The sequence below is a fragment of the Notolepis coatsorum genome, assembly GCF_963971535.1.
Source record: "Notolepis coatsorum genome assembly, chromosome: 18".
Taxonomy (NCBI): Eukaryota; Metazoa; Chordata; class Actinopteri; order Aulopiformes; family Paralepididae; genus Notolepis; species Notolepis coatsorum.
In genome coordinates, this window is record NC_140182.1 from 46,996,120 (window position 1) to 47,009,138 (window position 13,019).

Sequence of the window (13,019 nt, forward strand, 5' to 3'; positions counted from 1 at the left end):
CCTCCAGACCGGTCCTGGTTACAGGAGAAGATAAAGGTGGAGAAGCTCCAGCAGAAGATCCAGCTGGCCCTCCAGCATGTCCTGCAGAAGAACCACAGAGAGGACGGTATACTCACGAAGGTACGCTGCCACACAGAGCCCCGTCGGCCCCTCAAAATGTGCTTGTCAAGCAGACTGAGTCGGTGCTCTGCGCTTGTGACAACGTCACCTCCCACTACTATGTGCAATATATTCATCCACTACTGCAAAATAACCTTCCATTTAAAACCCACACATAGATTTCTCGGGGCAGCATGCTAAGGCTTAGACAACGAGCTTATTTTGAGTAGAAACCAGATTTATCAATCGCGTACCAGATCCCTAAGATAAAGTGTCTAAAGATTTTGCCCGAGTGCTTGTCACAATATTTACACGTCTGTTTTGCCCCTCTTGCGAGTGTGAATATGCGGCAGGGAGGGATGTTTTTTCCAGCCTACCTGCTCCACATCTTATACTGCTGTGAGTCTAAACAGCCTGTCTTATCTCTCTCTCTCTCTCTCTCTCTCTCTCTCTCTCTCTCTCTCTCTCTCTCTCTCGCTCTCTCTCTCTCTCTCTCTCTCTCTCTCTCTCTCTCTCTCTCCTCTCCTCTCTCTCTCTCTCTCTCTCTCTCTCTCTCTCTCTCTCTCTCTCTCTCTCCACAGTTGATATGCAAAGTGTCGACACTGCGAGCCCTGTGCAGCAGGCATACAGAGAAGCTCACAGCTTTCAGAGCAATATACCCAGACATTGTTCGTGCTCACTTCCCTCCCCTATACAAGGAGCTGTTTGGATCGGACTTTGAGCAGTCCATGCCCGTTGACGGGTAGCGCCCCCCGCCCCGGTGCCAGTGTGACCACCGTAAGGGGAGGGGGGGGACGTGGAGGAGGAATCTGAGACACTTTAACGGTGCCCTGCACAAAACCAGGACGGACGGATGGCACGCTGCTCAATTTTCTTTTTCTTTATTTCCTGTGAAGGGGGAGGGGCTCGGGATTTTTCTCGAGGTTTACTTTATTTGTGTTTTAGTTCTCTCGGTTTGGGACCTGGACGAGCCGTGGGACACAGAGAGGAGACGAGAGACGAACGCTCTAATGTTCAGGTTGAACTTGACCTCCTCATGCACACGTTTCAGCACGGGCCCATGACCACTCGTTCCCATCGAATGCTTCAGCAAAACAAATGCGTCTGACCTGAAGTCGTCCAAATAAGCAATTAATACTGGCATTCAACCTCTCTTTTGGAATAAAAATAACCTGTGTATTTTTCAAACGGGAAAACAAACCCACATCAGTATTTATTTTCAGACTACGCCTTTAAGACATTTCCAGGCCCGGTTATACAGAGTTCCACTGATCGGCTGGTCAATGTGCACTTCTTGGTCAAGTTCAGCCCTTTGTTCTCTCGTGTTCAGTTGCAATCCTTTTCGGAAACACAGTTCTCGGAACGAAAACTTGCGGCGACTTTGGAAGGGGAGGGCCCCCGTCGGCACCACCTCTCTATGGACAATCGTTTGAAAAAAAAAGAAAGAAAGAAGAAACATAGAATTCTGGTAATTCTAGTCAAAACGCAATGATCTTAGCTGTCAAAGACTCCATCCGCCATGGTTGCATAGTGAAATCATGTAAGGCCATCTGCTATTAATCCTTCTCCGGATGCCCTGGAGAAGCATAGGGCACCGACACAATGAAAAGGGTCCATTCCACCTGTTTTATAATGTACTACAGGGTATACGGTCATAAGTACTTACTATACAGAAAAAAAAGTAATGTTTATAGAATCTATTTTAAATAACATGTATGATATTAGTAGTTAGACCATTCTTTAATTGTTGAATTGATAAGGCACTTTTGTTTGCACCTTTCTTTAATTTAAGACTTGTATATTTACCTAGTGATGTGTTGCATGTGCACAAGAAATACAAGTTGAACCACGGTGGTCACAGAGGCCGGTCCAGAGGGCTGCAGATGATACTGGTGTGGGGGAGGAGGGGGGTGGGGGGGTCTGGTAGGGTAGGGTGGCTGGCATGGCTGACTGCTGGTCTGCACCGAGGCTTGAGGAGAAGGCAGCTTCCAGTCACTCCATCACCTGTGAGATCAACAGTCCCTATAAAAATATCACACTACACAAAACCCTAGCACTGGAGCCCGCCACACTGTAGTATCCTTGCACCCATACATCGCAGAGTTACACAAAATACAAAAGTAAACTCATATTATGAAACTTTCGTGGCTTAAATGAGTTTCCTTGATCTGCGTTACAAATCAGTCTTGGATTTAACAGCCTTGTGACGGGATTGCATGACGGTTCTGTCTGATTAATCCAATTGTTCCATCTAGTGGATGGTGGAGATACAGCATGCCAGTTAATGGCTGATAACGTTGTCTCAACCCTTTCACTATCACACTACAGAAGGTTAACCTTTCACTACCACACTACAGACAGTTAACAGTCTGTAGTGTGGCAGTGAAAGGGTTAACCCTTTGTCATGTGGCAGTGAAAGGGTTAACCTTCTGTAGCATCGCAGTGAAAGGGTTAACCATTCTGTAGTGTGGTAGTGAAAGGGTTAACCCAATAAGTGTGTGTTCATGACCCCGTCTCTAGGCGGTGTTCGGGTCCTGTTGTCAGTGTTGATGAGTGACCCTCTCTGTCTCCTCGCCACAGCCTCTGTCAGCGGTGTCGTCGCGCCACATCAGCGTAAGCAGGGGAACGGAAAGTGAATATTAAAAGCCTTGTCTGGTAGTAAAAGCTTCTATTTTTGTAACATGTTTTTGGTTAATAAACTCACAAAAGAGTGAGAGAGAAAAGAAGATGTCAGGTAGCACTTAACTATATTCCCGCAATAATTAGACTAGCTGTTGTTTTGTATGGTTAGGGGGAGAAACGATAGGACAAGTGCTATTTTCAGAAGGCTTTGTTGTTGTGCTTCTGTTTCTGTTGAGCGTGTCTTTCCTGTCAGTGTGGTAGTAAAGTGGTAGAGAAAAGAAAAAAAAACTGGATGTGCCAAACAGTAGTCGTTGCTCCCACTCTCCAGTCTACCTGTCTAGAACGTAGAATGGATTGCTAAGACATTCCAGCGATCTCAGTAGCGCTTCTAGAAATATCTTTAAAAAAAGAAAGAAAAAAAAACAGTGATATCCCTTTAGAACAGTTTAGTTACCGACCTCAACATACACTACACTTGTGTTGTTTTGTTTATGTGTTTCTTTTGTTTCGGTTGCATACTAACATTCCTCTGCCGTGCAATTTGTACAAGGCGTTAATGTCTTGTGCTGTCACCCCTCAGGGAAGTGTTTCTGTATCACTCTCTCTCTGTGTGAGAGGGTATCTTGTTGTGTACTTAGTCCTCATTAGATTTAGTTATTGTTTTTGTTCAGGGAGGTTCTGTGAGAACTGGTCAAGGTTAGCGTTTAAAATTCTGTTGATCGCCAACGTCCTGAAGGGGACTTTAAGTCCCTGGTATGATCACTATGCCCCAAGAGTCAAGTTTAAACATAACGCATAAAGAAAAAAAATATTTATATATACAAACCCCATTATTCTTTCCAAGCATAGTTTTACAAACACGCAGCATATCTATCATAAACAATTCCGTTTTTTGATGTGGTTTCAAATGGTGTCGTCAGGGTCAACTTTAAAAACGATTAACCCTCTTTTGTTAGAAAAACCAAATATTCTTATGCAATACTGAATCCGTTGTGTTTGGATCGGTAGTGGATATATGCTGTACCTAAGTAATAATCTCTGTTCTGATCCAACTCTTAACGTGGGACGTGCACAGGCCCCGCTGCGACTAGTAACCTCAGACTCCCAGAAAAAGGAACCCCAGTCTCGAACACTGCTAGACAATCCAGGTGGAGGGGCCCCGCATTGGGCCCCCCGCGAGAGCAGAGAGGAGGAGGAGGAGGAGGAGGAGGTGGAGGTGTGAAAGCTCAGGGAGGTAACAAAGCAGACAGAAGAAGCAGTTCCATTTCCTCTGGACATGTGCTTGGCTGTTTCATGACAATTGAACTCTCAAGACGAAAGAACCATCTAAGTCCGTTAGGATTTTTTTTTTTTTTTTTTTTTTTCAGCTGTTTTCTCTATTTGCAGTTGTTGTGACGTCAATCCAAGTCACTCGGGAGTGTCACGATACATGACCCCGAAAGCAATCAACCTCTGCTATTGTCACAGATGTACTGTGTGCACGACACTCCCAACTCACCCATTTTTTGATAATTATGTTTGAAAACCTCAAATACACCCATATGGTTCTTCGTCTGCAGGGTTGAATTTTATGAGCACTTCATTATCTCTCGACAGTTCTCAATTTTGTGATGGGAGGCAGCTGATGTTTTGTTGTTATTGTTGTTGTTGATGTTGTTTGTCATCGCACACAGCATATGACAGCACTTCCTATTTGCGTCATGGTTGTGAGTGTTTAGATCCATTGAGATTGGTCGTTTTCATGTTGTTCATCTCTAGGCAGGTGGTTCCCAATGTAATCTAACCTTTAGCGTCTAGTTTACTCATTTGACTGGTTATATAAAATAACTCAATGGTTTTGTATAGTTCAATATCATTCTTTAGCTGCGGTCTACCAGCCATGAGCAAACGGATTATATTTTCCCACACAACAGCATCGGGTTCACTCTTTCATCGTTCAGATCTATGGTTGAGTTGCTTCTACTATATTCTACAATAAAAAGACGAGCGATAGCCTTGTCTTAACTTTTACGGGTCTTCGAAGAGTAGCCGCTATATATAGTACAGTCAATCATCCTCTTGAGTTCAGTTTACTCATCTGACCGGCTCTCGATAACGACTCTCTCTTTGTCAAACAATTTCAGGAGTCGGTCCAGAACGATAAATAATAAATGTGCCACTATGTGTCTCATCACCTCACTATTCTCGCCAGTATGGTCTGCCAGCTATACTGACATGAATAAAACCATCATCGTCAAAGACGTGGATACTTGTGTTATCTGTCTGTAAGCTGTTCCTTTACACAGTGCTGGAAAGAGATGTACCCCAGGTTTAGTAAGGGATCCATGCTAAGTGTGCTATTCAATCAATGTATATACAGTAAAAAAAAATTATAATAATAATGTATTGATCCTTCTATCTCTGCTCTCTTGTTGTCCCGTGTAAAAAGCAATAGTGTGTGTGTGTGTGTGTGTGTGTGTGTGTGTGCGTGTGTGTGTGCGCGTGCACGTGCGTGTGTGTGTAGGTGTTTGTACTCACAGTGTGTGAATAAAATAAACCCCAGACAAGGCTTTAATAATTGCAATAGATCAGGGGTATGTGGATAAAGGAATCTGTAGGTCTTGATTTTCTTTGGACTTGGGGAGAAAATTAAAAATAAGAAAAATAAATGAAAAAAGGTTTTGGCAACGCCGAGCTTGATCCATCCCATAATAGGTGTCGTTTATTTTTTTAGAAGCATGATATAACGCCTTCGAAAATTCACTGGTCTGAAGAACGCTGTGGTTGCAGAGACAGACTGTGTAACCCTGAATTTTACAGCATCACACACACAGTGGCCATACCCCTGTGATGCACCATTCACCCCTGATCAGATGTTGTAAAGAGGAGTGGTCTTGACTATATGGATTGTGAAGAGTGTTATGTCATGCTTCTGGTTACATGAGTGTTGGCGTCGTTACACAGATTTTTATCTCGGTCGAGTTTTTTCCCATTGCATTTTAACAAACAAAAAAAAGTCTCCTCTTTTTCCAAAGCACAGCTGATAAGGTTTTACGATTAAAAAATATGTTTAAGAATATAGTTTAAAGAAAATGTGTTTTTAGCCATAATCGAATGTCGAGCAATAATATATGTGGTGTATTATTTTACGTTTTATTTTATTATTTTGCATATAGGCTTTGAACATCTGCATGTAAATACACATTATTTATCACTTTGGGTTTTGTTTTTATTTTGTGTTGATTTCCTGGATGATTTTCTTTTTTGTTCGTTTTCTTATATTTCATCTGTATATTTGACCAGTTCTGTTCCCAGGTGGAGGACTAAGAACTTGACATGGCCTGTATATCTTATTTTCTCTCTATTTCTCTCTCTCTCCCTCCCTCCCTCATTCTTGGCTGTTCCTTCACGGTATTTAACGTTATTATTGATCACGTGTATAAAAAGGTAAACTTTGTAACTTCCGTCTGTATAGGTAAGAGGAAAAGACTGCAACTAAGGCCTAAACCCAGTGCAAATATTTATCTGTTTTAACAGTGACACCATGTTGTACGATAACTCCGTTTCTGGTTTGCTTCTCTCCTTTAGGATTAGTTTGATAGGGATTAGGGTGGGCGTGCCGACCGTTTCTTTTGTGTTTTCCCTAACGTGCGGTGCTAGGTTAAGTTAATTTTGTGAAGAAGAAGAAAAATAAATAAAGTATGGATTCCTAGGCCGGGCCACCCTGTTAGTTGATTCATTTCATCGCGTATTTGGTGCATTATTGATATTAGGACTCAATAAACGATAATGATTATGATAGTTATTAAATTACCCAGCTGGTACCTGTAGTAGTGTACCACGCCTCGGGATAAGACTCTTATTTCCTTCTCACGTATAGCAAAGATAGTATCTGCTAATTAAAAAGTTATTTAAGGTTCCTTCTCTGGTTTGTGGAAAAAGAAATGATCAATTTCAAACTGAAACAGCAGTATTGTGTTTCTCCTTTTATTTCTTCTTTGTTCTGATTGTAAAAAAAAATATTAAAAAAATATATAAAAATAAAACACTCACTGAGGCTTTAGTCGGTCAGATTTTTAGTATACTAAGTATTTACCTCTCTTGTGTCTGCTCAGTTCTTCACCTGATGCGAGGGAAGCACTGCTTGGACAACATGACTAAACACAGCCTCTTTTTGTGGCTTCATCCTTCCCTATTTAGACTCTCCTGGAACAGTTGTTTCTTTCAGACCAGTGGCATAGAGACCTTGTGCACCACGTTTAAGTGTCATTCTGAGAAAAGAAAAAATAATACTATGTACATGAAAGGATTGCCATGTGAGGAGACACGTTTGACCTTTCCTTTCCACCTTGTAGCAATTATCAGTCAGAAACCTGCTTGCAATAATAGACAATGTACCGCACTGAGTGCCTCTCGGTGGAGCAGGATGCACACGTGGGTTTTTTGATTGTCCTTTACTTTTCTCTTCTTTGTGCTTTTCCAAAATGTAAACTGTATTTTGTACGTGAGGGTGAACTCTCGCTCTCGTTTGTCTTTTTATTTTTTTGATCTGCTTTCATTTTCCTCGTTTGCGTTTGATGCACCGCGGTGAAGGTTTACGAAATTAATCTTTTTCTGTGTCTTATGCGTCACCCCGCGCCCGTCCCCCAGATCTGAGGGGTGTAACTGGGGGCGGGTTGAAGGGTGTCGACGTGCGTAGAATGGTCAAATAAACAAAACAGCTGATTATTTTGCAGAAAAGGTTTACCCACGCAAGGTTTTGGGAATTGACAAAAAGCAAAAAACAATAGGCCATCCATATTACTTTGCTTTCTGCTTTTTTTTTTTTTTTTTTTATATATATATATCATCTATTTTTCCCACTGAGAACAGAAACTGACTAATGCATTGTATATCAAGTATTCGTATGTGTTTGTAAAGGAAGCATACAACACATCTGAATTTCTTTAACGTTCTGTGTTTTAATGTGAGCTCACCAGGTCAGGGGTCAGGGATCAGGGTGGGGTGGACATTTCTCCATGCAAAAGCAGACGACGGGAAGGCTGAAACAAAGTTGTGTGGTTGTCACAAATTTCTAAAGTCACATGTTTGCTACTGATGTTACAACGGGGGGGGGGGGGGGGGGGGGGCAGATGATCATGTACCTTTTTATCCAGCTCTTTTGAACTCTCTCTCTTTAGCAGGTAGTCTATTCACAAAAAAATGTAGTTTTGCTCCTTTCTTGTCTGATTCTTAAAATATGGAAATAAGTATTTTGATTCATTTTGTAAATACGGCTGTAAAGAAAAATAAGAAATTTAATGTTGTCTTTTAAATACTTTTCATTCTAACATGAATGTTGTTATATTGTACTTAGAAACTGTACCTTTAATATTACCTTTATTAAAAGTGCATTGGACACATCGATTTTAGATGTGGTTTATGTGCTGTTATCCCATAATAAAAACTACCGCTTGTAATGGGTTTTTATTTCCTGACTGTCTCTTTTGCCTGCTTTCTTTGTTACCAAAGATTAGTCCAATACGATGTATTAAAGGGAAACCACACATTCATACATGTTATTCCTCTGGTCTAAGACAGTCCAAACATGTTAGAATTTCAGAATTCATACATGTTATTCCTATAGTCTAAGACAGTCCAAACATGTTAGAATTTCAGAATTCATTCATGTTATTCCTATAGTCTAAAACAGTTCAAACATGTTAGAATTTCAGAATTCATTCATGTTATTCCTATAGTCTAAAACAGTTCAAACATGTTAGTGAACATGAACAACTCTCTCTCAAACCGAGGTCTGCCACCACTGGCAACCGATAAGATCAGCACCTTGACGTGACAGGTTAACAGTGGTGGCAGCACCAAGCGTTTGTCGACTGGAGGATTTGAAAGGAGACTTCAGAGAGAAAAGCGTAATTGTATACTGAATTTCAGCAGCAGCTTGTGGTTTCACCTCACCGGTCATTGTTGAGATTATTTAAGATAAGATAAGATATTCCTTTATTGATCCCCTTGGGATTTGAGCTTTCTGTTGATCCCTTCGAAAACACAATGTGAACTTGTAATAATTACATTACAATTACAAAGCCTCATGGGTTTATAAGACACCAAAAATACTGTTTCAGTGTTCCGTTATTACATCACACATTACATTTAATTAATCTAAATACGGATTACATAAAGACAGATTACAGCTCGGTCTTAAACAAAGTGTTCTGCCTTCTCTCCCAAGCTTGACAAATAAAATCTGCTACAAAAAAAGTTCCCTTCCTCAAGCACAACTCAAGTTTTTCATATTCATATTCATCCAGCTCAAGAAAATCAACATACTGTAAATGACAGTAAAACAAAAGCTGAACCTCATTCTCAATTTCACCTAGCTCACACACCAAACAAAGTCTTTATTTATAATACATATAAAGCTCACCAAGAGTTACACCCACCCATGAATAGCCACTTGCTTTGGTGCCTTAATTCAGATTTCAGATTCAGATTCAGAGTTGTATTTGCTACATTGAAGCAATACAATCTTACAGTATTCATTAAAATAAATACAAAAAATAACGTTCTACCATTTTTGAATTTACAAACACTATTACATCCCTTAATCTCGCTATGGAGAGAATTCCACAACTTTACACTAATAACTGAAGGACACATCTGTTTAAGTGTGGTACGTGCAAACTGATGTTTAACATTTTATTTCCTCCTACTGAACTCACTTTCTAAATGAAAAAGATTTTGTAACTTTTCTGGCAGTGTCTTATTTCTTGCCATAAACATAATTAACACTGTTTGAAACTTAACCATGTCTTCAAGTTTAATTATTCTAGATTTAATAAATAATATGTTTGTGTGTTCTCGATAATTCACATTCCCTATAGGGCAGTGGAAGTGCTTATCACCACTTTTCACTCATCATATTGGCCATTTCAAAAGCTGGGAACATGGCACCACCCCGAACTTTTCTTTTTCAATTGTGAGCCCTCTGTCATCTAAGGGCAAAGTCACTAGATTGGGTATGAGAAGTGAGGGTTTCTCCCCTACGTTCATTCAGAAGTGGTGATTTGCCTTTACTAGAAAAGTGATCCCAATACTAGAAAGATATGTAAATAGATAATATCCAGAATGAATCCCCATGCAAACATCCCAATAAGAACCAAGGAAACTATAAAAGAAGGAAGGGTCATCACGTCAGAATATCAGTGTTATATTCTCTGCTTGATGCAACACACTCCTCTCAGTGCTCATGGTGAAGCCAGTTATACTTCCTACTGGCTTCGCGTCTCGCTTTGCCTATTGGACTACACTTGTGTGCCTATTGCACTCGCTGAAAAAAAACCATTCATGCACCTTACATCTACCTTAGCCACACCCACCTCCGGTCGTATATATGCCGGAGTAGTGACCATACTTCTCCCTTCCTCGTTTTTCACGCGAAAAGGCTGCTCCTAAGCACCTGCAGCGCTGAGAGCACGATTTAGTTTAGTTAGTTAGAGATGAAAGGAAAGAAGAAAGAGAAGGATATTCTACCGAAGTCCTTTTCAGGACTCCCCCAGCGTGTTCAGAAAGAGAAGCGCTTGGTGTCCGCCGCTCGTCATGGAGTTTCTTCAGACCGGCGATACATTTCCGGAAGATTGCTGAAGGGTGACAGCACGTGGTTGGTGGAAGGCTCGAGCCTCCCCTCGCTCAAGGTAAGATCCCCCCGCGGGAGTGGGATCCCTGGCGAGGTGTCACGGGGCATCGAGGCTGTCGCTCATCTTACCGAGCAATGGGTAGGCATGAGCAGTGGGCAGCCTGTAAAGGTGAAGCCCTCGTCTGGCGTGCTGGGGCTAATTACCCCGGCCCCACGGAGAGAGCCTCTTTCAAGCCAGGGGGAAGACCTCTGTGTTAAACAAACGTGCAGTAATTTCACCCCCTTGTGTCGTGTGCACTCTGACCAGAAGTGTTTACCTATAGGTAGACGAGCACATCGGCGGACAAGCCAGACACCGCTGCTGCGTGCATGTGTCATTGGACGTATTTATAAAGAGACGTCCAGAGAGCTTTTACCGCCTCACCCAAGGAAAAGAGCTCGACTAGCAGCAAGACTAAAAGCGCCGCTCCACTCGACACACCTGGGCAATCAGGGAAATACGTGGGTAATGTTTTATTTTTGATTAAATATGAAATAATATTTGGCAATATAGTTCCGTTTGGTCGAACGGCATTACCCATTTGTTAAAATAAGAATACTTTTATTCTTATGATTAATTGAGAGTGTGCCCGACAGACCCCAGGTGTGTGCTTGTGTAAACATGTGGTGCATGAGAGAGAGAGAGAGAGAGAGATCGCGGCGTCATTCTGCTGTGTATTTCATCGCCTATAGCGTTGCTAGGGGCTCTGTTTTTTCCTTGAGACCGTTGACTGCGCTACTGATGTTAAAAGATAGCGAACGGCCTAAGAAAGAGGATGATACATGCCCACTCCGTGGCCCCGCTCGTCCTCCGTGTTTATGAGGAAAATACAGAAAGCGTTTTTTCTAACATGGGAATGGACCCTGCAGAGGATGAGCGGAGACATCTGAGAACCCATATCAGCGATGTGGGGCCTCGGCCACTGGACCCGTGGGCAGCGTCACGTCTCCCGGCGTCACTCTAAACGGGACGAAGTGGATTGTCGGGCCAATACAGTAGGGAGTGATTAATGAATGAATGAAAGAATGAATGAAAGACCCCCACCACCCCAATAACAGCCTGTTCCAGCTGCTGAGGTCAGGCAGACGCCTGCGAACCCCAGCTACTAGGACGGAGAGGCTTAGGCTCAGCTTCTTCCCCCAGGCCATCAGAGCCTTGAACAATGAACATTGAGTGCCACAGAACACTGAACTATCCACACACAAGCACACACGAGCACACACACGACACGCACGCTGTGCACGCTCACACACTAGCAGCCACTTTAACACGAGCGGGCACACACTCACGCCGCACACACGCACACTTATGGCCAAGAGGAAAGGCCACTTTAAATTAGTATAACAACAGGAACAGTGTATTGCACTACTAAAGCTACCTAGCATGTCCTATATGCTCTGTAAATACTATGTACAGATACCGAGATGTCACACCATGTTACCTGTTACCTGTTTATTGCACAATGTTGTTTTTTTATTGGATTCTATTATATGTTGTACCACTGTATTGCACATCGTCGCGGGCAAGACCACCCGCATTTCATTGTATACTTGTATGCCGTGACAATTAAAACTCTTGACTTGACTTGACTTGAGTAGTTGGCCTGCTCTGCCTCCCTATAATCAACGTATTGAAAATTGGAAGACGGTGCATTTGGTCCCGGGTGTTACGGCACTGTCGTGAGGGCCCGGCACGTCCTAGTCTGACAGACAGCATAACAGCATTTATGTGTACAGACAGGAAGGAGTGCGTCTCCACCAGGCGGCAGTCGAGCTCTGCTCTTGCTAAGGAACCTGTTAGCCTGAAGGTCCTCTGCATTTCCGGGAGGCTCTAGGTGGCTTGTCTGATCAGATGTAGCCCAGAGACCCCAACAAGGAAATAACGGGGCAGACCTGATGTCACAGGGGGGTTCCCCACCCAGCGGGTGGGCCATCATGAAGCTGGTTTCGAGCAGTCAGTCCCTCTAGCGCCCCCTGTGGTTTACAGTCAAACGAGCAACCCACCCACCTGGTACAGTTTTTAAAGCGGCGGTTACGTTGGGGACACAGGACTCATCCTGGTTGCGCCGGACCGGATCAGCCTAGTGTTAAATTAAGTGCTAAGGAACCTGTCAGCCTGACAGCGCAAACACACCAGCCACACACTCAGGCTCTCGTGGGTTCCGTGCGAGATCGCGCGCGTGGCCGGGCAGCCTATAACTGTTCCGCAACTGTAAGTTACTTCCGGGGTAGGCCTGATTGGCCCCGACAGGCACGTGACGCGCAACTTTCTCTGCGGAGCGGAGCGGCAGAGCTTGCGGAATTATGTAACCGTCCTAATCCGCCATGATTTTCATTCGGCGCTTCAGCTCACCTGGCAGAGCAGCGGTCCTGCGATCCTGCGGTCCGTTGTTGACGAGTTCGAATCCCATCAAATTTTTTTTTTTTAACATGATTTTTTTTTTAACATGTATTCTTTCGCCGGTTAAGGTTAGGCATGGTTAAGGTTAAGGTTAAGGTTAGGCATTGTTTCGGAGTTGGTTAAGGTTAGAACGGTTAAGTTTAGGCGCTGTTAAGGAGCTGGTTAAGGTTAGAGTTTGTCTTAGAGAATGGCAATATTCTTTCTATGGTTAAGGTTAGGCATGGTTAAGGTTAAGGTTAAGGTTAG

At 42.9% G+C, this 13,019-nt stretch overlaps 1 protein-coding gene across 1 annotated transcript in view; it reads left to right on the top strand.

Moving 5' to 3' along the window:
* Window positions 1–1,974, top strand: part of LOC311245573 (nuclear receptor ROR-alpha A-like) — a 96,865-nt gene extending 94,891 nt beyond the window's left edge. Inside the window, exons 8-9 of the mRNA XM_084335466.1 lie at window positions 1–120; window positions 681–1,974. The exon at window positions 1–120 is cut by the window's left edge and continues 18 nt beyond it. Of these exons, the coding sequence (XP_084191592.1) occupies window positions 1–120; window positions 681–845 (285 nt within the window). The 3' untranslated portion in view covers window positions 846–1,974. The remainder of the gene's footprint in view (window positions 121–680) is intronic.
* Window positions 1,975–13,019: the final 11,045 nt, after the last annotated feature.